The sequence below is a fragment of the Leptidea sinapis genome, chromosome 6 (genome assembly GCF_905404315.1).
Source record: "Leptidea sinapis chromosome 6, ilLepSina1.1, whole genome shotgun sequence".
NCBI lineage: Eukaryota > Metazoa > Arthropoda > Insecta > Lepidoptera > Pieridae > Leptidea > Leptidea sinapis.
In genome coordinates, this window is record NC_066270.1 from 15,230,926 (window position 1) to 15,255,984 (window position 25,059).

Consider the following 25,059-nt stretch of genomic DNA (forward strand, 5'->3'; position numbering starts at 1 on the left):
ATTAAATTTGCTAAAATTAAACACCCATGTGAAAGCTGTTAACAAGTTTGAAGCGATCTTTGACAAATGCGTTTTCCTCGCCCCGGTCGACCCTTTGAGTTTTGAGCTTAATTCGTTAAAAACATTCATTGAAACAGTAATTTATTTTACTTTGTGCTAATTGGTTTAGGGAAGGCGTTGAACTTTATTTTTACCAGAGTAATTGATTACTTTGTGTAACTCCAGTTATAAGGACAACTCACGCTTGCCTAAAAATTGGACTATACTTGTTTCCAAAAAGATGGCCTACTAAAAAATTTGGTAATTTGTTTCATTCTACAGCCTATGATTTATGATATGATTTATCCTTATGTGTCTACCAGTGGGAGGCTCCTTTGCACAGGATGCCGGCTAGATTATGGGTACCACAACGACGCCTATTTCTGCCGTGAAGCAGTAATGTGTAAGCATTACTGTGTTTCGGTCTGAAGGGCGCCAGCTAGTGAAATAACTGGGCAAATGAGACATAACATCTTATGTCTCAAGGTGTCGAGCGCAATTGTAGTGCCGCTCAAAATTTTTGGGCTTTTCAAGAAACCTGAGCGGCACTGCATTGTAATGGGCAGGGCGTATCAATTACCATCAGCTGAACGTCCTGCTCGTCTCATCCCATATTTTCATAAAAAAAAATAGATTATGGGACCACAACGGCGCCTATTTCTGCCGTGAAGCAGTAATGTATAAGCATTACTGTGTTTCGGTTCGAAGGGCGCCGTAGCTAGTGAAATTACTGGGCAAATGAGACTAACATTATATGTCTCAAGGTGACGAGCGCAGTTGTAGTGCTGCTCAGAATTTTTGGGGATTTTTCAAAATTCCTGAGGGGCACTGCATTGTAATGGGCAGGGCGTCTCAATTACCATCAGCTGAACGTCCTGCTCGTCTCGTCCCTTATTTTGATAAAAAAAATGTGTCTAGATGGGATGTGACAGCTGTGAACATGTCAAAAAATTGCGGCGAACTATATACTTCTATTTTCAGCAACATGTCTTCCAATAAACTTCTTAAGAACAATAAACTTTACAACCCTTTTTAGTATACGACACGAACGCGTTATAATAGAAGCCTATTGAAACGAATTGATCGTCACGAAGGATAACAACTTGTTTTACTGATCGTAACTTTAATAACAATAAAATGAATCGCTACGTAGTGATATCGTACACACTGTATATGCATTACAATATAACTCAACATACTCGGCGTGTTATATCTAGGCCTATAAAAGCGGAATGCTAGTGACAACTTAGGAGTTGCGCCTCTTCCCCAAGAGAAGGCCTTCGCCTTCGATGAAGGCTTAGAGGGCACTTGCCCAAAGCCAACCTCAGGTGATGTTTGGTGGGTAGGCACTTAGGTTTTTACGTGAGTCCCACATAACTACCCCAGATTTAGGCTGTGTTGGTGTGTTTGAGCATTCACCACCTCCTTCCCGTCGTTATCCACGAGGGTAGCCCTTTCCCTATGTCTGGGCACAAAAAAAAGACAACTTAGTTTAACAAATTATTTCATAAACAAAAAAAATTTGAAAAACAACAAAAGTTTATGAACGGTGCGGGACTCAAACCCACGACCTCCTGCGTTCCGTGTCGGTGCTCTAACCAACTGAATTTTATTTGTGTATTAATCCTAGATGTGAGGGTTATCACTTTAAAAACATAACTAATTGTTTAAATTATTTCATACTTATCTAGCCGTCAGTTCAACGATACCGTCGACACACATACCAAAAATAATAATCATCAAATAAGTTTTGGATACTGTTATTATTTAGTATACTTTCTATTGTAACTGAAGAGTTTCTTGCGCCGCTTCTTCTCTCTCAGAGCGCCATTTGTTTCCTAAGCAGTAGCATATCTAGAATATTAGAAATGACATCAAAAAGAATTCTAAAGGAATCAATTTTGACAAAATAAATCCTTTTATGCCTTTTAACTATTATACCAGTGGGAGGCTCCTTTGCACAGGATGCCAGCTAAATTATGGGTACCACAACGGCACCTATTTCTGCCGTGAAGCAGTAATGTGTAAGCATAACTGTGTTTGGTCTGAAGGGCGCCGTAGCTAGTGAAATTACTGGGCAAATGAGACTTAACATGGTATGTCTCAAGGTGACGAGTGCTATTGTAGTGCCACTCAGAATTTTTGGGATTTTCAAGAATCCTGAGTGGCACGACATTGTAATGGGCAGGGCGTATCAATTACCATCAGCTGAACGTCAAAATCATAAAATTGTAAATGTTTGTTTAAATAATAATCGACAATGTAGTGCGTATAGTGAAACGCTCACTTGACCTTTCTATTGGGCTCTCATATCTTAACTTCAGCATAATCTCAGCCGTCAAAAGTGTCAAAAAAATCAAATATTACGCTAAGCTTGAACTCAGCTGAATTTTACGTAAGTAAAGTCTGAGCAAAGTCTTACAAATAAAATATGAATAAAGTTATATTTTAACATAAACCCAATATATACTAAATTTTGACTATATCGCTGACAACATTGTCAATACAATGATAATTCTGAAGTTTTCCAAATGTCAAACAGCCTTTCAAATAAACACAGCAATCTTTATACGACCGAATAAACCAATTATAAAAAAATGTCTATTTGTAAACATTTTGCATATTCTTAGTTTGTTCTCAGGTATAACTTTATTCCAAGTTTATTTGTAAGGTGCATTATTTTATTACAATTGTATCAAGTACAATACTATTGCACTGTCATAATTATTCCCAGTATCTTTCAATTATTTCAAGCACAAAATGAAATGGATTATTCCGTTGTTCAGTTACGAGTGACGTTGAATCTCTCCAGTCATATTTTTATCAGCGGCTGTCAGGCAGTCAGTGTGGATCAGAATCTATTTGCATCCAACTGACGCAATTCAACAGAATTCAGAAATTCAATATATATATATATATATATATATATATATATATATATATATATATATATATATATATATATTTGTTTTTTTTTTTTTTCAATATATAAATAAAATACTTTTAAAGGATGAAAAGGCATAAAATGTAACTGTATTCTACTTTGATTTAATCAATCAATAAAATTCTTTATTTGCGTATAAACATGGTATATTACGATGGTACAATCTTACAGTTTCACATTTTAGCATGTAAAAATACGTTCTTTTTGCCATACCAAATAAGTAAACAAGACCGCATATCGCATAAATCATTCATAGTTTTTCACTTATGTATTTCAATAAAAATTAATAATCACATGAGTTTTTGGATACTGTTATAAGTTTGTATATTTTCTATTGTAAATGTTTGTTTAATTAAATTAATTACAATGAAATGTTACATTTTATTATTTATAATAGAATTGTGTTTCACTTTAGTAACTTTCAGCTTGATCAATGGCATTATATTTGAGCATATTTTTAACAATTAAAGATAAGATTTTTTAATTACATTTTATAATATAATAATATTAACATGGTCAGAAAATTAAAAGAAAACGCATTAAATTTTTGTATCATACAAAAATACATTTCCTTCTTATTGAGGTATCTAAAGTAGATTATGAACAAAGTTTTTTGGTCATCAGCGGGCCTACCATGAACTCATATTGCGATTCAATTGACAACCTAAAATGAACTGCTTTGCTATTTCGTACCACGAGGTGATTAGAGCTATTACATTTAGGTTGATGTCAAATCAACTGATTAAATCGTAATGATGTCAATTGCATCGCAAACTGATTTAGTTCGTTCATTCGCTCGTACCATGAGGTAATATTGCAACCTAAACTGGATAGCTTGTCAAAGTGAGTGATTCGAAAAAAGTTGCTACTTCCTTAGAGGAAAGTGAGTCGTGTTCGTAATAACTTTTAAAAAATAGTGAAAACATACAGAATAGGAAAATTTTATTAATGAAAGATGAGATGATAATATTTTATTGGACTTTTTTGTAAAAGAAATACTGAAAATAAATACCGAAAATGAAAATACTAAAGACAGTAAGGGCCCGGGCTATAGCCTGTTCGCAAGAACGAATTAAAAAAATATACTTTGTGCTCCTGTCAAATCAAACATCAATGGAGTTGCCTTCATAACTCGTTATTTTTACGAAAACACATAAGCAAACATTTAATTTGTAATTCAAATATCTATATTTATTTATATTACTATTATTTAACAAGTACAAAAAATGGCTTAGTGGTTTATAATTTGACGCTATAAAGCGCAATTTAAAAATGTATTTTTAGTATTTTCTATGCAAAAAAAAACCTCAGTGCATACATTTTTCAGAAGCATTAACGAATTATGTAAGACATTTTACAAGCACGCAAGCTCAGCGCAATCATGTCTCATAAATATGCAAAGCTTAGGGTAGGCATCAGGTGTTAAACACGCGTTATGTACTAGCCTGCTTTATCTATTATCTGTGGACAACGGTTGGCCTACTTTTAAAGGAGGTTGATATTAACACGCCTTTACTTATCTATACGTGAAGTACAGTTTCAAGTGGATAAGGTGTTAAATACTAAAATTATTAAGACTATTCCTAAAAAGATATCTATAGATAACTCTTTTAATACGCTTTTATTAGCTACATACGTATGTTAGTATGTAACGGAATCTTCAAACATGATTTTGACCCCCTTCAAAACGTCGGATTAACTCGAAATTTGGTGTAATTATTAAGGATCGATGACAATTCAATATAACAAAAAAAAAAACTAAAAACATAAATAATCGTTTAAAAAATACACTTTTATAGAAAATCCCACTAAAAAATAGAAATGAAATCTTAATAAATTTGAATTAAAAATAGTGTAAGAAAAAATGATTATATTGTAAAAAAATCGTATGTACGTGCTTTTCAGGATATTATCAAAGTAAGCCTTCCACTCATATCTGTTCATAAAATATATATAACTATTGATACCATTCACCCCGCACTTTTTTTTACAATAAAATCATTTTTTCTTACCCTTTTTTTAATTTGTAAATTTATTAAGATTTACTTTCTATTTGCAGTGGGATTTTCTATAAAAGCGTATTTTTTTAGTTTTTTTTAAACTATTATTTATTTATTCATTGATTTGTGCAATGTAAGAGGAACCACAGTAACGTTGCCAGCCTTTATAAAGGTGAACGCTCTTGTTTTTTGAAGCGTATTCCACAGCTTGGTTGCACGTGGAAGAAAGTTCCTTGAAAGCTGTGGAAGAACGCCACACAGCCAGAGGGTGGGGATGATATCGTAATTTGTGGGGTGTCTTACAAAGGTGGAATTTTCTTCTCTCTTTGCTCTTCGGAGCAGTCCCCATGATAGATGCGGCAATAATGCGGCTCTCTTATATCTACTTCTATCATTGTTGGAACATAAAAGAGACAAGGTGGGTTCGAAATTTAATTCCTCAGCAACCACATAAAAATATATTGTCGTTGAGTTTGTGTTTTTAGGTGGTCGGGATCAAAAGCTATTCAGGATCAAACATTGAAAATGAGGTTAATTCTCTAGAACGGCCTCCTTTTTGTATAAATTAGAGCATTTCTTTAGTGTTAACTACCTTTGCATATGCTCAACCAGGTCGGGTTGGCACTTGGTAAGGCGCGGTCATACCCCAAGATCCACAGAAATTGGTTTCTTAGAGAATTGATTACTACGTAATGAAAATGTTCCGACACAAAAATTACTTATTTATTTAAGCAAAATTTACAGCATTTCTATTCTACAAATTAATACTATTAACTATATACATGTATTGCCTTTGACAAAATGTTCGGCAGGTTAAATTATAATGAAATAATAACGCTGTATGAAGATGTGTTCCGAATATGTGAAAGTGTTGTGAGTTGTGAGTAGTGTGTAGTGTTCAGTCTAATGGGCATCGTTCTCAGCTTAGGACATGTGCTCGATCACTGAGTTAATAAATATATTATGGCTGATGAAATAATAAATAACATAGAAGGACTTTTAGAAAATTTTGAACCGAATAGAATATTTAAATATAATTTGAAATATCCAATAACAAAATTTAAAGTTGCTTCCCAAAAATAAACTTTGGGGTCAAAAATCTCTGAATTTTCAACTATAACACCATTCTTTTTTTGAATAATTGAATAGAATTAGTATTTTGCTAAAACTTAACAATTATTCTATTTAATGATGAATAAATGAAACACAAATATTGTACCGTTTACAGTCCTAAAAATATTACATTTTATCATTTTGATTTTAGAAAGTAGCTCAAGTACCTTCTCTATATAACACAAGTTATTTGTCAGTGTAAGTAAAAATCAGTTAAGCCGTTGCGAAGATAAGTCAGGACTAATGGATTGACAATTTTTTAAGTGAGAATCTTTTAAGGCACTTTATTTGTATCAAACGAATTCTTTAACACTTATAAATAAACTCGTTTGCTACTATTTGTATTACTACCGCTTATTTTATAGCTTTTGTATTCATTTATTTTTTACAATTTCCCCTCTGTTCCTTAATACTTTTCTTTCTCCCAGTCGAGTGTTTTTTTTGTATATGTAAATTCTATCTGTGGAAACTTGTAATAAGCTTATATTCTTCTTCTTATCAACTAATTTCTTTAAATTGCAAATAAAATTTTAAAAACAAAATTTGTATGAACGATGCGGGACTCGAACCCTCGACCTCCGGCGTTCCGTGCCGGTACTCTAACCAACTGAGCCAACCGTTCGAGTAACGGATCGTTATAAAATCTTGTATTCTTTGTTCAACTCTCAGGTTGTGGTTCTTTAAATAAAGCTGTAAGTTTTCTTTTTAAATAAAATAAAATGATAATGTTTAATTTATTAAGCTTGAGCAATCACGCTCGTCTACGAAACGCAATCCGTCTCTGTAAAATTTATCACAGTAAAATATACATCATTATAATTATTATAAACTTAATGAATATAATAAAACAAAAAAATACGTGTATTTAGTTTTAATAACTTCGCCTTGATGATCGTTTTTACTTACGTCGTGTTATCTTTGTAAACACTTTTTTTGTATATGACAGTAATATATTTACCGAAAAGACATAGTAGTTGAATAATGATGTTCTATTCACATATAAAGACATATTATTCGCAGTCTGATAGCGAAATGACAAAAGTGTGCTTAAAGTCAATGTAAGCACACTTCTTCTTACGGCCGTTCTAAATATTCAGTCTATCTCTTAATTGAGATAAAAATCGTAACTATCGTTGACTTTTCTGTCCAAATAAACTTATCGACGGTTACTCACCTTATCCGTACACGCTGTCTGTCAATGGGACGACGTATAGCTTACCAGCGATAGAAGTTTATATGGAAATTGCAATTCACGCGTCCTAATATAAGAGATAAGAATAACTTATCAGGTATATTGGGACAGCTTCAGATTATTGACAGCTAATTACTTACAGTAGAAGGTAGTAATTTATGAGCGAATGTAAGATGTAGCTTGTTACGCTCACTAATGGCCGTTTTCAATAACTTATCCATCTTTAGTTTAACTTACTAGAGGTAGACAAATCTATCCATTTAAGCTTACTTACATTTCAATAACCTATTGACAGAAAGCATTAGACTATAACGGCCTTTCCCAATATTCAGTGTATCTCTTACTTGAGATAAAAATCGTAACTATCTTTGACGTTTCTGTCCCAATAAACTTATCGACGGTAACTCAACTTATCTGTGCACGCTGTCTGTCAATTGGACGACGTATAGATTACCAGCGATATAAAGTTTGTATGGAAATTGCAAGTCACGCGTTCCAATATAAGGCGATAAGAATGACTTATCGGGTATATTAGGATGGCTTCAGATTATTGACAGCTAATTACTTACAGTAGAAGGTAGTAATTTATCTCTATCTGTAGATAGTATACTGGGAACGGCCGTTACTATATTGGACATAACTATGGATAGATAAGATCTTGTCATTAAACGGTAAACTAAAGTAAAGGTTATTGAAAACGGCCGTAAACTAATATTCCTGGCCTGTTTTTATCGGATGTCTTACACCAAGAAGCTCTATCTAGATGTATAAATTATCTAAGTCTTTTACATTGCTGCTTCTTGAACAAGAATATTTTAAGCAACTGGAGTAAATGCGGCAATATATAGATACGGTAGATATATCGTAGATAATGATTACTAATCGCAACAATTTTATCGACTATCAAACAATTCACTTAAGCTTAAAACATGGAACATTTTAAACGAAAAAATCTAAGGCGTCTTTACAAATGCCATTTCTTTGAAAGTCTAATCCTCTCATTAAAGGTCTTATAAGACGGAGAACCGCCAAGTTATTTGTTCAGAAACAATACAGTTCTCTTAAAGATTACGTGTATTGGAGAAAGTAGAACGTCCCATTTTACGATTCGTTTCATTCCGAGTGATTTATAGTGAGTCTTTTATTTATAAACTCATAAGTTTTAATTTTTATTTTTAGTATAAAATATTATTTATTCAAGACCTTCAATGACGATCGAAAATAATTTGATAGCCGTCTAAAAATAATATACTAGGATGCCGCAGTCGCTCGTTGTACCGCTTCCCAGCGACGTATATTTGAGCGAAGCGAGGTAAACTAAGTCTGTATACAAAAAACAAAACAAAATTAAACTGTATTTATATTTATTATCAGAACAGTTATGAGAATAAATATAAATAGCGCGTGCTAATTTTGAATAATTTGTAAATCATGTTTGTTTTTAATTATAATAATTGAATCAAGTTGGAATTCAAAATTCTATTTCAACAATAACCTAGAAAATTTCGAGAGATTTTTATGAGTTCACTAATTTTTAAAATCGGTCCAGAAATGGCCTAGAAACAATTTAACACAGAAATCAAGAGTCGCCCGGTGGGAGCTCCGCTCAGCTTCGCTCAATAATAAAAAAACGTGTGCGTCTCAGGACGCCCGAAAGAACTTAAAATATCTTGGTAGAACTATTTAATTAATATTGAAATTGTTTAACTTAAGTAAAACTTAGGTTATTACTTAAATTTAATGTATATGATAATGTAAGGAAAGGTTATTTATTAATAAAATCTTTTAATGATTATAAAATATATTTTATTTATAGTTACAATTCTTGGATATGTACATTAGAATTGTGTATTTTCATTAGTAATATCATTATTAAATCTTTAAAAAGTAACAATTGGTTAGAGTGAGAGAAGAGAAGCCTCCGCCAGCCTACCGCCGCCGTATGCGTGACAGAAAGGGAAGCCAGACAGACTGGCGACGTAACGCGTTACGTTACAATGCGGTTTACCCTCCCATAAGAGTTCAAAAATAGTAATATTATCACGTTTTGAACCGCATTCGTATCTCGGACTGTGTCTAAACTCCAGACCATTTGGATTACGCTTTACATTTCAGAAAAGATGCTTAATTAATCTATAAAATTAGAGTATCTGTTTGTAATATTGAAATTTTTTACTACATGTGTATGGATATGTATACATATACACCAAAATATCTCTGAAATGGCTGGACTGATTTTGACGGGTTTTTTATTCGCAGGTAGCTCATGTAATAAGGAGTAACTTAGGCTATGTTTATTTTAGAAAAAATCTTTTATATAAATTAGAAAAATAAAGTAACGTTGCAATGTCCAAGAAACGGTCTAGCTCTAAAAATAATTTATATGGCAAAATAACGTTTGTCGGGTCAGCTAGTTATATTATATAATAATACAAACAACGGAATTATTTCTTTTCATGAATCTTGTTATATTTTGCAGTGAGCTGACATATCACAAATGGTTGAAGAATTGGACGTCCCAAAGAGATTCTACGTTTACGCATTAAAGGACCACATTCAGAGAGGTTGTGTTACGGGGTTTCATCTGCGCTATTACAGATTCTACACGCTCTGCAATCTCTGAGTCTAAAGATTGAGAGATGTTTGTTTCATCAGCAGTGCCCCGTTAGTGTCCTGGTTAGAATGCGTAAGTTTTCCCTACTTAGCCGTAGTGCCAGCATTCTTATTAAAGGTTTGGATTTGTGTTTTGGAATGGATTAAGCCCGGTGTGTTGCTCCAGAGTTTATTACACTCTTGTGAACATGATATATCAAGGGTTGATTTAACAAAACTCCTTGGGATACCACCGAAGGGTTCAGGGTTAGTATAAACTAAGTGTGTGTACTTGTTTGTGTTTGTGTGTGTATTGTTTACTCGATTTATCAACTAAATCAATTCTCCAAGTTCATTATGATTATTATACAAAAACAGACTTAACTTATATTTTAAAATTAGCAATTCAATATATATATAACCTGAATCTCGGAAACGGCTCCAACGATTTTCATAAAATTTTGTATATAGAGGTGTTCGGGGGCGATAAATCGATCTAGCTATTATACAGCTATTATGAGTTTATATTTATTTATTATTATGTTTATGTTTATGTTTTTATTTTTTTATTTTTATTTCTTGACATTTTGTTCTTAATCATTATTATTTATTTATAAAATCAATCTTTACAGATTTTTTTTTTAATTCTGAAAAATGCCTCACGTAATTAATGGATGCTTGATAGACCAAGTCATGGTTCGCCATAGTGCAACTAACAATACATGCAATAGTACGATCTCTTTTTGAATGTGTGACGTCCGCTCGGTAAGTTGTCTATAATACATAAGCCTTACATAAATAAAGTAAACGTTTCTGTTATGTGTTCTTAAACAAAAACCCTTTTTGAACTAGAACTTCTTAAACTGGTGAATCTGTGACGCGAGTGTTAGACGAGAAGAAGAAATTTGAATTTGAATTTTTAGATAGAGAGTTGCGTTGCGTATTTTAATGAATAATATAATATCAATTCAAAATGATATCATTCTTTGTAAAATATATAAATAATAATTAATATAATTTAATTTTGATATCAGGCACCAGCAGAAATATTTTGAATGAAATTTATATTGCCCTAGCGCAATCTGTGCTAGTTTATTGTATCCTCGTGTGGGGCGGCGCTGCTAAATCCAAATTTATTGAATTGGAACGTGGACAAAGGAGCCTAATAAAAACCATGTATTTCAAAGAGACACGATATTCCTCTGAAAGACTATATATAATATCAGTAACCTTGTGTCTGTTAGAAAATTATATATTTATATAGTTATATTGCTATAGTTCTAAAAACATTTAAAACTCTTCCCTATGATGCAAGCATTTTATCAATAATAAGAAGAGGTATTATTGCAAAAATTCCTACAACTTAAACCGTATTTGCCAATCGACAGCACAGGAAGCTCTCAGCCATTCTTTATAATAGAGTAAATAAGAAAATATATATCCGTTCAAACAACTTCATAAATGTAATAAAATGCTAGCAAGTTGGATAAATTCAATCACTTATACAGAAATTGAAGAACTTTTAACACAATCATATTAATTTAACAGTACACAAACATTTCATTACACACTTATAAAATATTAATTCATTTGATGACAAATACACACTGACACACACACTTCATTATTCCTCTCACACCTTACTTGTCACTCACAACACACACAACGCACACATACATCTTATTTTTTAGTATATATACTTCTTAGATATACTTCTTAGTAATTAGAATATGTTTGATTGTCTGTTAATAATGCAATATGTATTAATAAGCTATGGAAGAGTGGAGTCTTCTAACACAGGCGCTATAGTGCTTAAAAGGAGGCTCCATGAGCCCATCATGAATATTGATTTATGTACATATTTGATAACGAAAATAAACATTTCGTATTTGTATGATATTTAATTTAACTTAAGTTAAATCGCTTCAGTGATAAGTGTAAACGTCAAAAAATCGCACGTAAAGATTATTGTGGTTAATTCTCACAAAACAGTACAAAGAGATATTACCTGGTCTGCTGTAATGTTTATAACAGCCGTAGCGCCGCGTAGCGTCGTAGACACTTCACGGTAATAATACTATATTTATTTATAGTTTCCTTGTGTCTGACCAAAGCATTTGTAGTAACTCTGTTTTTTAGTATTCAGGATCCTTGTTGGTTTTATTATTATTTATTAGGGCACGAGTTTTCCAACTGCAACTCTTACTCACGCTGTCGAAACTCCAGACTATACAGGTTTTAAATGAATCGCTACAACCTATTTGTATTCGTTATATGAAATATATTTCTCTACATTTGCTTTACATGATGGTGATTAAAACTTAAGATCATTTATTCGTCTAGACAGACTGTGACAGCTGTGAAAACACGCACTATCACCTCATAACTACTGAACATAACAAGATGAAACTGCAACCATTCAACGGGGTAAGTCGTCGTTTATTCAAGACTATACAGATACTACATTACCGATTTTAATATATAAAATAATATGATAGTAACTTAAAAAACTATACCTAAATGTTTGACGTATACATTTTTCTAAGATTTATACTTGATAAGTCATCGAGTCTGCAGCGTAACGCGGTAGCGTTTGGTCAGTTGTAAGTGTGTAATCGGTTGTTTACGTTTATTTAAAACTACCCACTATGGTTGTTAAGAAGTGCTTAAAATGCAAAAAAAATATCACCAAAAAAGTGCCAGGCCTGGAATGCAGTAGATGTGACAAGATTGTACATGCTGATCCCGAGTGTTCCAAGCTTTCCAACAAGCAACTGAAAACCCTTCGTCATTCCCCTGGAATTGAATGGTGCTGTGAAGATTGTTTAAAACAAATTTCTCGCCGGTCGTCTTTCATTATTCCAGATAACAGCGGTGATGACGATGAATCTGATTCGGAATCCATCGCGAATGTTCAAACTATTAATACCAAAAAATTAATAGAGGACATTGGTCGCGAGGTGAAAAAAGCATTTCGAGAAGAACTTGTTAATCTTGAGTCGTCACTGGAGTACCTAAGTGAACAAATGAGCACAATGCAGCAATCTATGAAAAAGCAAGATACCCTTATCAAAGACCTACAAAACAAAAACCTTGACCTTCAAAATTCCAATAAAAATATGCAATTAAGAATATCGGTACTGGAGCAAGAGATTAAGGATTTTGAACAAAAATCTCTTTCATCATCTTTGGAAATAGCTGGGCTCCCCGAAATTCCTCCGAGCAGCATAGGCAAAGTGGTGGAAACTGTGGCTTCCAAATTGAACGTTGACCCAGCTGATGTCCAGTCTTCACCACGTCTACCGGGTTCAAAGACTAGACCAGGAGTTATCCTACTGGAATTAAAGTCGAATGTATGCCGAAAAAAATGGATTGATGCTGGAAGGGAGAAATTACTCACTGTTGGACACATAGTACAGGGCGTCCCGAAAGAAAGCGTTGAAAATCGTGTCTATGTACGGGATGCGCTAACTAAGCACCTTAAGTCACTATTATTCAAAGCGAAAACCCAACTTAAAGAATCCTTTCAGTATATATGGTGCAAAGATGGTAAAGTGTGTGTTAGAAAGTGTAGTGATAGTAAAATATATTATATTCGTTCAGTGCAAGACATAAACCTCCTTGAAAAGCAGTGTTCGACCTCATCTAATTTTGAAAAGAAACTGAAAGGATCTACCCCTCAATAAGCTATTAGGTACAGTTTTTGTTTCTTTTTTCCTTACATTTGATAAAAAAGCTCATTAAACTCGCCTGTATAAGTTTGAATTTATATAAATATATAATATGGATACACATATAAAAGAAATACAAGATTGTAACACACTTAATAATTTTTTACAACATATACCGCCTAAAAATACTTTAAAACTATCATGTCTACATTTTAATATCAGGTCTTTAATTAAAAATTTCAGTTAATTAGAACAAACTATTCATAAATGTACTTTTCCAATTGATTTAATAGTGTTGACCGAATGTGGTATCTCGAATAAAATTTGCCATTTGTTTAACCTTCCTGGCTTTAACATGTACTCACAACTACGGAAAAATAAAAAGGGAGGCGGCATTATGATATACATCCGAAATCACATAAAATTACAAAATTCAATCATAAAACAAGCACTTTTGAAAGTCTAACAGGGTCGTTTAAAATAAATGATTGCCAAGATGTAGTTGTTTGTGCAGTTTATCGCCCACCATCAACAAACAAGAATAATTTTGTAAAAGAACTAGGTAACTATCTTTCTATATTTGAGTCAAAACTAAACTTACTAATGATTGGTGACATAAACATTGACCTAAAATCTTCAACGACATATAAAGATTCATATCTAGCAACACTCAGCGAGCATGGATTAATGTGTGGTATATCCGATTATACGAGAATTGAAATAAAACAAAACTATGTAACCAAATCAGATATTAAATTAATTGGAAGAGATGTCTCCACGGCTATTGCAAACTTAATAAATTGCAGTGTAAGCAAAAGTCATTACCCAAATGAATTAAAAGAAGGCTGTGTGAGGCCTATATTTAAAAAAGGTAAACATAGTGATTATGATAACTATCGACCCATAACAATACTATCATCGATTGATAAAATTGTTGAAAAGTTTATATGCGAACAAATACATGGTTTTTACAGGAAACATGAAGTACTACAACAAAATCAATTTGGATTCCAGGCTGGTAAGAGTACTTCAATCCTTTTATCAAAATTTACTGACGAAGTGAATAGTCACTTAGATCTTAAAAAACACGTTTTAGTATTATTTATAGACTTCTCTCGCGCCTTTGATACTTTGTTGCATAATCAACTTATTCAGGAGTTAGACTTTTGTGGAGTCCGTGGTCCATTACTGGAATGGTGCAGTGACTATCTAAAAAATCGGACATACAAAGTGAAAATAGACAACACGTTGAGTAAGCCAGTCATGGTGAGAAAGGGCACCGCTCAAGGTTCAGTATTAGGGCCGCTTCACTTTCTTTCATACGTCAATAACATCAAAGATTGTATAAAAAACTGCACTTGTTTCCAGTTTGCGGACGACACTTGTCTCGTAATCGCGGACAAAGATCCAATAAAGGCTTGTGATCTTATGCAACAGGACCTCAATAACCTTACCCGGTGGTGTCATGATGTAGGCCTTGTTCTTAATCCAAATAAAACTAAGCTCTTATTGATAAAATCACTGTTTATTAAGAAATTACCAATCAAAAACATAACAGCTCACGAACATGTCTGCCTACATAAAAACTATCACTCATGTAAATGCACACCCTTGGAAATAGTTAGATCTCACACATATCTTGGGTTAATAATAGATGATAAATTTAAATGGAGTAATCATGTGGACTATGTATGCAACAAACTTAGACAATTCCTTGCAAGTATCTCAATTCTTAAAAATCGCATACCCTATAAAGTCAAAATAATGCTCTATAACGCGTTAGCCGAATCGTACGTTCAGTATGGACTGAGCAGTTACGGTCGTACTTACAATTCGTACCTTGACAAAATTAATAAAATTCAAATTCAAATTCTTAAAAAAATAGTATCAAATCAAATTAAACGTAAATTTCAGGGTAACGAAAGCGGGCTATTTAAGCATTGTCAAGTGTTGTCAATATTTAAGCAAATTGAATATGCAATACTAAATGAAAATTATTTTAATAATAAATTAAAAACAGCCATAAATCACCCCGTGTATACGCGCGCTGTTAGTCTAAACCGGCTGCACATGCCTCGGGCATCCAATGCGTTCGGTGAAAGAACAACAGCTTACATAGTACCTAGACTGATTAATAAACTGCCACGTGACTTGACCGACTCGTTGACTGAGACTAATTTAAAACAGAATTTAAAAAAATACTTTTTAAGACTTGACTGACCACCGATCAACTTATCGTGCTTAACTATTAATTGTATCAAGTACTTTTACTTTTATTTGTATAATTATAATGTATAGCTAAGTGATTGTGAACTATTTTTTCTTTTATTAATTTAACTCTGTTGGTGTAGACTTAATTTAGCAATTGTACAAACCTCAGTGGTTTTTATTGCTTTGAAACCGCAATGTAAAATTTGTTTTTTATTAATAAATATATATAAAAAAAAAAAGTATAATAGTATATAGTGTAAGTGTAATTTAATGTTTTATTATATCCGGCAAACTTCCAACCCTTGTATAGTTGACTGAAGAAAAAAAGCGAGTCACTTTATACTTTATTGCTTTTATGTATACGTTGTGAATTCAACTTTATTTATGATAGCATTTAAGGCATTACGTGGAACATGTACAAATCTGGCTTCGATAAGGCTAACACTGAAGAACTTTCTATTGTAACTTATGCAGTACAAAAGCAACTAAAAGATCCGAAAGTATGGACGTCTTCAGTAGTGTGTGTAATGTATTATCGTAATGAATTAGGGAATCAAGGACCAAAACAAATTAGGCGGCAAGTGGAGAGATTGATGCACTACTAGTGTCAAGAGTTTCTCATCGCCTTCTCGGTTCTGCCACGACCACGATTCATACAATTGGATCAAAAAATCTGCATCAATTTTTTGCTTAATCTGCATCAAAATTAATGAAATATATATCATCAAACATCATCCCCTATTGTATCCGGAGAAGGTCGTTGTTAGCTGCGCTGCAGTTTATACTTTTTTAGCTATCATCGTTTTTACTTGTTTGTAATATTTAGATCTTTGTGCATAGAACATCATTCCTTATTGTAATCGGAGAAGGGTCGTTGTTAGCTGCGCTGCAGTTTATACTTTGCATATATCATTGTTTTTACTTGTTTGTAATATTTAGATCTTTGTGCTTGGAACATCATTCCTTATTGTAATCGGAGAAGGGTCGTTGTTAGCTGCGCTGCAGTTTATACTTTTGCATCTACCATTGTTTTTACTTGTTTGTAATATTGAGATCTTTGTTCATGGAACATCATTCCTTATTGTATCCGGAGAAGGTCGTTGTTAGCTGCGCCGCAGTTTATATTTATTATTTATAGCTCCATTTTTTTTTTTTGATTTTTATTATTATCCCTAGTTATCCAAATGATTTGACTTTTCTTTAGTGTTAATTCCACCAATATTTGTCTTTAAACAATTCGACACGTGTTTCGCCTCTATACGAGGCATCCTCAGGACGTGTTGTCTCGCCAAAATCTGGCACGAGACTGATATCCTGATTATCCCTAGTAATATTATATATGTGAATGTAAGTTTGTTTGTTACGGCTTAATGTCTGAGCTACTGAACCAATTTTGATGACATTTGGTACAGCGATATACTAAGGCTTGGGAAAGGACATAGGCTACTTTTTTATTCAAAATCCATACTACCTACCGCAGGATTTGTGAAAAACTGAAACTGAAACGATGAGCTATAACTATACCAAGAGTAGTTTTAATCTTCCTCGAAATAAGATTCATATAATATGTCGAGAACGGGGAACATTAATCGGAAGTGGAATAGGACATGAGATAATCTCAGTCTCTCTATCTTCAGTTCCAAAATTGCTTATTATTTTTAAATACCCTTTATCTACGCGAACAAAGTCGCGGGCATCAGCTAGTAATAATATATCATAAAAACTGTTGCAACAAATATGTAAGTTTTACTTATCAGTTAAATATTATTTAATACCTATTAAAATGAAGCAGAATAATGTATTCAGTGTGAATTTATCTTTTCATTATTCTTCCGTTCCATAGAAAAGTTAGATTACAATGATAATCTCGACTACTGTATGTAAGGCATTGCGTAGAAAAATATTTATTCAAGAAAATAATTTTCTTAGTGTTGTTTCTTCAAATGATATAAACTCACGAGATTTACTTAACTTAGTATAACATTTCATCTGGTATAAATCAACTCATAGATGTAATTCAGTACTGAGAAAAACGAAAAAAGGTAGAAGCACGATTTATAAGGTTCGATTGATTGGAAAGGCTTTTATTAGCTTTATAGGTCGGATTTTATTTATCGTTCGGAACACTCAATGACAACTTGATCACTCAATTTGAAAAGCTTTAAAAGTTCAGATAATTTGTGAAAAAGTGTCCATTCTTCGATGAACTTAGTAAATTAAAACGCGTTTTATTTTCATTTCAAGTTGTCTAGATAAAAATAAAAATCGTGTGCGTCTCAAGACACCCGACAGAAATGATAACTTAAACTTATTATTTTTTATTAAGTTGAACTATTTAATATTGAAATAGTTTAACTTAGCTTAGGTTATTACTTTATGTATATTAATATGATACTGTAAGTAGAGCTTATTTATTAATAAAATCTTTTATTTATTATAAAAAATATAATATTTTTAGATACAATTCTTGAATATGTACGAGTACATTAGAATTTGTACGTACGTACATTATTAGTATCATTCCTATAAAAGAAACAATTGGTTAGAGTGAGAGAGGAAAAGCCTGCTTACCGCTGCCGTATGCGTGAAAGAAAAGGAAGCCAGACAGACTGCCGCCGTAACGCGTTACGTTACAAAGCGGCTTACCCTCCCATAGGAAGTTTTCATAAAGTTTTTTTAATTTATTATCTTCAACATGATTTCTAGACAGACTAGCGTAAGACATCTAAATACTACAAATTAATTCAAATTTCAAACTAAAACCCTTGCCGTTTATGAAACATGGTCACTCAGAGCGCAATGGAGAGGAGGGCTAAGCTCGGAGTTTCCCTGCGAGATCGATTCAGAAATAAGGAGATCCGTAGGAGAACCAAAGTCACCGCCATAGCGCAGATGGTTGCGAATCTAAAGAAGGCAGTGGGCAGGGCACATTGCTCGACGGACAAATGACCGTTGGGGCAGTAAAGATCTTGAATGGCGACAACGTACTGGAAGTCATAGTTTGGTATGCCCCCAGAAGATGTACCGACGATCTGGTCAAGATCGCCGGAATAGGTTGGATAAGGGCAGAGCAGGACCGATCATGATTTAAATTTGAGGGGGAGGCCTTTGTCCAGCAACGAACGTCTTCCGGCTAAAATGATGACAATGATTCATGAAAGAACGTATGATACGTTTCGTATTCATAATAATTGTTTCAAAACATTAGCGATTACAAGTGTATTGAGTTGCATTGAAAGTTTGTTTTATTAAAAACATAGACCATTATAAATATTGGACTTATCAAAATATATATTAGTATTCAAGAGACGTTCCGATACGAACTTATTTGAAAGTGACAGTCATTAAAAAGAGCTAAAACAGGAATCAGCAGTCGACAATAAAACCCACCCTCGTCTCCCTGTCAAGCAAAATTATGAAAGGCGAGACGACTATGAAATAAACAATAAACACTCAAGTATGAGACATTTTTTGTAGAACAATGTCGAGAAGGAATTTGAATTTTTGTAAAGGAAATTTGATAAATTTAAGCACCTGCTAAAATACCTATGAAATTTCTTTTAGTAGATATAACTCCCTGTATTTAAATGCTGATCTGTGGTTTTAACAAGAGATGATTGAAAACATTAGATGTAAGGTAGGTGGGTTATTGACGGCTTTCTCTGATAGGGGTGTGAAAAATATCGAGTGTGTATATGTGTAACGTATTTAAAAATGATAAGCAGTTTCATGTTTTTAAAATTATTTTGAGGATGCATACTAAGATATTTTATTTTGTGCAGCAATTCTGCTATTCCAGTGGGAGGCTCCTTTGCACAGGATGCCGGCTAGATTATGGGTACCACAACGGCGCCTATTTCTGTCGTGAAGCAATACTGTTAAAACACTTTAAAAACACAGTAATGCTTACAGCATTACTGTGTTTCAGTCTGAAGGGCGCCGTAGCTAGTGAAATTACTGGGCAAATGGGACTTAACATCTTATGTCTCAACGTGACGAGCGCAATTGTAGTGCCGCTCAGAACTTTTGGGTTTTTCAAGAATCCTGAGCGGCACTGCATTGTAATGGGCAGGGTATATTGATACCATCAGCTGAACGTCCTGCTCGCCTCGTCCCTTGTTTTCATTAAAAAAAAAATCTCAACACCGAGAGCTTTGTTTTGCGTCAGATGTAAGACCTAAATTTGGAAATTCTAGTATTATATAGTTTGTTATGCCGTGTCTATACAAGGATTTTGTAAATTTAAATATAGTAGGTAAGTAAAATATAAAATATTTACACATTAGGTACTTACCAGCTTTGCATGGATCCATACCCAGGTCATTAGATGCTTTACTTTCATATATATTTGAGATCAATTCTTGTATCGTATATTGATGCGGTTCCTCCCTCCTCTCTATAGAGTTCACTTCGAACGAAACGCACAACGCGACGATCAGTGTAGCACTGACCGTGCACGAGAACGCACTTCTGCACAACGTCATTTTATTCTATTTTCTGTTTCTACTCCTGAACATATTTTAAACGCTGCGTATCTGTAACAATAAATAATAAATTTATTATAAAGTATTAATTGTAAGTATTTTATAAATGTAGACACAAACTCATGGCTTGATATGGTTTGGTGTTTGTTATCTGTCATAAATATGCCTACTCATGAAGCTCAAAATATGATTTCGGAATTATTTACTTCATCCCAACATGTTAACTTTGTTTATTTTTCTCTTCCTTATTTTATTACTTCTTATATTATAAGGGAGATCCTTCTTTATTTGAGTCCAAATTTGCAATAATATCATGGGTTATTTTGAATTTTTGGTTAATAAAAGAACAATATAACCATTACTTAAATGAAACGGTCAAAAACTGTTTGATAACAAATTTACTTAATATCTCATATTGCGATTATACGTGGTAATATTATATAATCAAACGTATTAAGTAGCTTCTCCTCATAACTTGGTTCGGTTAGTTTCTTGTTAATGTAATATTATTTAGAATGATGAATAATGAAACCCCTATCTTAAGTCCCCCTTCTCTTTTCTCTCTACACATTCTCATTCTCTTTTTTATGGCTTCTTTCGTGAGCTCTCATACAACCAATGAAAATTGTATGATGACCTACTCCTTTGGTCTACTATTACTATTTATTTAAAATTTACTTTTCCTGACAAAGTGTTTGGAAAATTTAATGATGAACGCTTATGTAGCTAACGCAGCAAATAAAGGCGTGAATAGTAATAAATAAAAATAAGAAATGGAAAAGTAAATAAACAATCTACATATCTATATCTATCAAATTCATTAGCATTCTGCAAAGCTGTAGAATACTTGAACTTACAGACATTATTATTGAGGCGAATATTGTTTTTAATGACCAACGTGGGTTTTTTCCTAGGCTTGCTATGATAAAATTTCTATGTTTGGAGAAATAGTAAATTAACTGGATTTTATATGTTTTTTCAGTGAGAACTAGTGACACTTTTGACGGTTTGCAGCATTGCAGGAGAACTCCACCACAGGTGTATTGGTCACTGTTTTGATAAGATCCGTCCATCGCGTGGGTGAGCTTCCTCTCGCTCTTTTCCCCTCCACCTGGCCCTGCACTATCAACCGCTCAATCGATCTTTTAATTTTGGAGTTGTGACCATAGAACTCAGAATTTATAGTTGCCCAGTCAACGATAGCCTTTCTTTTATCTTCAGTTCTTTTAAGATGGAATTAGAAAGGATTAGAATAGAAAGGAAGAAGACGTAAAAGGGATCTTCAGCAGTCGTCTCCAACACCACATCTCTAAGGCATCCATTTTGCGGTGGTCTTGAAGTCTAGGTGACCAGGTTTCAGCTTTGTAGAGGAAGAATTGAAACACAAGGCACCTCTAAGTCGAACCTTAATGGCTTTGGTGATTCTTCTGTCCTTCCAGATCTTATTGAACTTCTCTACCGCAGACCTAGATCGCCTTTGGGTTTCCAACTCACAAGCCCCGGTATTGGTGATAATTGAACCAAGATAGGTGTAGTTTGGCACCACCTCACAGTTGAAACGCGGTCTAAGAGAGCTTTTGGTAGAAAGGGAATGAAGATGAATATAAAGAAGACGAAAGTGATGGTGTTTGAAAGAGATGAGGTAGTAACAGACTGCAATATCGTGATTGAAGATGTAAAAATTGAACAGGTGAATAAGTTTGTGTATCTGGGTTCTAAATTTACAAGAGATGGAAAGTATGAGAGTGATATTGAAAGAAGAGTGAATGCAGTAAACATGGTGAATGGAGCTTTGCACTCCATTATGAACAGGCAGAAGGTGTCTAATAAGGCTCGTTTGACTGTGCATGAGGGAGTGTTGGTTCCACCACTCATGTACGGAAGTGAAAGTTGGGTATGGCAGAAGATAAATGAAAGCAGAATAAATGCAGTTGGGATGAGAGCGTTGAGAAGTATGATAGGAGTTAAACTGAGTGACAGGATAAGAAATAGTGAGATTAGGAAACGTTGTGGTCTGAAAGAAGATATTGTGACAAAAATTGAGAAAGGTATGCTGAGATGGTTTGTCCATGTCGAGAGAATGAATGAAGAACGATTGATGAAGAAAGTGTATAAGGCCAGTGTGAATGAAAGTGTTGGAAGGGGTAGACCTAGGCGGACGTTTCGAGATCAAATCAGGGACGTCTTGGAAAAAGGCCAGGTCAAGAGAACCGTAAACCGAAGAGCATGTATGAAATGAATAATTAAAGTGGACGAAGCGGAACAAGTATGTAAAGATCGTAGCAGTGGAAAGAAGTGGTCTCTGCCTATCCCTTCGGAAAAGAGGCGTGATTATATGTATGTATGTATCTAAGAGACTAAGAGTTTCCCACTGACCAAGCAATGCCAAAAATAAAGAATAAAATCTATGAGGACTTAACAACATGCCTGAATAAAACATATAAAAATGTTATAATAATGGGAGATTTCAATGGCCAGATTGGTTCAAGATTTAGAGACGAAGAAAATAGTCTGGGCCTGTATTGCAACGGAAAGAGAAATGATAATGGGGAAAGGCTAGTGAACTTTGCACTCCAAAATAACCTAAAAATAATGACTACTTAATATAAAAAAAAAATTAAAAATGGACATGGATTTCACCCTACGGGAAAGTAAAGAACGAAATAGACTTTATATTAACCAAGGATCGGAAAACCTTTCAAGATCTTGAAACAATCAACCACATGAATTTCAATAACAATCATAGGTACGTGGAGCAGTTGCGAATATTAGGACACAGAAAAGTAGACCAACTATAATACGTAGGTGACTTCCTGAAAGAAGAGATACCAGCAAAAATACTGAAGTTAACAAAACAAAATCTACAAATACTAATTAATAAGAAATCTGTACAGGACAAATATGAGGCTTAACAAGATGAGCTTATCAGTCTGAGCAATAAACTTAGAGCAAATCCACAGAAAAAAGACAAAATCGGAGAAAAAGCAAGGAAACTTATGACGAACAGAAAAAAACTATTGGAAGATAGGAAAACATATAAGAAATAAATTGCGTCCATCAGCAAGGAAATAAAAAAAAACATAAGAAGACACAGAAACATGATAAGAATAGACAGAATCAGATTTCATATAGAAAAAATAAGTGGAGTGAAAAAAGCCCTTCGAGAAATACGAAACTCTAATGAGTCCGAAACTAAAAAATATAATAATAACAATAAAGTTATAACAAAAAGAAAAAATATAATAAATATTGCAACAGAGTTTTATCAACAGCTCTATAAAGATGACAATCCGATAAAATTCACCAAAGATGATGCAAACACAACAGTACAAAATGTTCCGCCAATAATGAAACAAGAGGTAGTTAAAGCTGTGTTATCCCAAAAAAATGAGAAGGCTCCAGGCCAGGATAGAATCACGAACGAATTATTAAAATCATGTCTAGAGGCCACATTAGACACTAGTAGTGGATATTTTCAATAATATATTAATATCTGAGGAGATACCAAAGCAATGGAAAACAACTACAATTATCCTAATATATAAAAAAGGAGACAAGGAGCAGATGCACAACTACAGACCTATAAGCCGTATGCCTTACTTATATAAAATATTTTCAAAAATAATGTTAGCACGCATGACCAGAATACTTGAAGAAAACCAGCCTATTGAGCAAGCGGGATTCCAAAGCAACTATTCAACCGTGGACCATATACATACACTAAAGCAGATTATTGAGAAGTGTAATGAATTTAGAAAGATATATATGTAGCATTTACTGACTTTAATAAAGCGTTTGGTTCTTTAAAACACCACAGCATCTTGGAAGCACTAAAAAACCAAGTGATAGAACAAAAATATATTAATATAATACAGCAAATATACAAAAACAGCAAGGCAAGAATAAAATTGGAATCCATTGGTGAAGAATTTGAGATACAGAAAGGAGTTAGGCAAGGGGGCCCTTTGTCACCAAAGCTATTTACAGCAGTAATAGAGCAGATCTTCAGAATTCTTAACTGGGAAAAACCTTTTCTTATCATACATGGAGAATATCTACATCATTTAAGATTTGTAGACGACATAGTACTATTGAGTGAGAATCCCACAGAGATACACGAAATGATCAATCAATTAGATGAGGAAAGCACAAAAGTTGGGTTGACAATGAATACGTCTAAAACAAAAGTCATGACAAATGGACCAAAGGCAAAAATTGAATTAAGAGGTACAAGCGTAGAGTATGTGAATGAATATGAATATCTAGGCCAGAAAATATCCCTAACGGACCAAATGGATAAAGAGATCAATAAAAGGAGTGATAACTCTTGGAAACGCTACTGGTCATTAAAGGAGATCATGAAAAGTAAGAAGATTCCAGCACTAGAAAAAGGCAAGATTTTAAACACCTGCATAACACCATGTATGTCCTATGGATGCCAAACCTGGGTACTTTCAAGCAAAATATGAGAAATATGGAGGTATGCCTAAACACCATGTAGAGGAGCCTATTGGACATAAAATTACAGGACACAGAAAGACTAACGGACATAAGAGAAAAAACAAACCTTTATTTTTTCTCTTATGTCCGTTCCGGGATCATCTGATCCCCATAACAAAAATATTAAAAAAAAAATTAAGTGGAAATGGACGGGTCATATGATCAGAGGCCCAAACAAATGGTCACAGAAACTAACCCATTGGTACCCGAGAGATGCTTAAAGAAAGAGAGGCAGACAGATACTAAGGTGGGAAGATGACATAAAGAAGGTTGCTGGACCAGTTTGGAGTAGAGAAGCGCGGGAGAGAGAGCA

The 25,059-nt window shown here is 33.7% G+C and overlaps 1 protein-coding gene and 1 long non-coding RNA gene across 3 annotated transcripts in view; both read right to left on the reverse strand.

Moving 5' to 3' along the window:
* The window catches only part of LOC126964850 (uncharacterized), a 194,781-nt gene that overhangs the window by 94,191 nt on the left and 75,531 nt on the right, over positions 1-25,059 (reverse strand). The gene's annotated exons all lie outside the window — the stretch shown is intronic.
* The window catches only part of LOC126964817 (tolloid-like protein 1), a 141,359-nt gene that overhangs the window by 83,530 nt on the left and 32,770 nt on the right, over positions 1-25,059 (reverse strand). For both annotated transcript variants that reach the window (XM_050808089.1, XM_050808090.1), the window contains exon 2: positions 20,057-20,297. In XM_050808089.1, coding sequence (XP_050664046.1) covers positions 20,057-20,246 — 190 coding nt within the window. In that variant the 5' untranslated portion in view covers positions 20,247-20,297. The remainder of the gene's footprint in view (positions 1-20,056; positions 20,298-25,059) is intronic.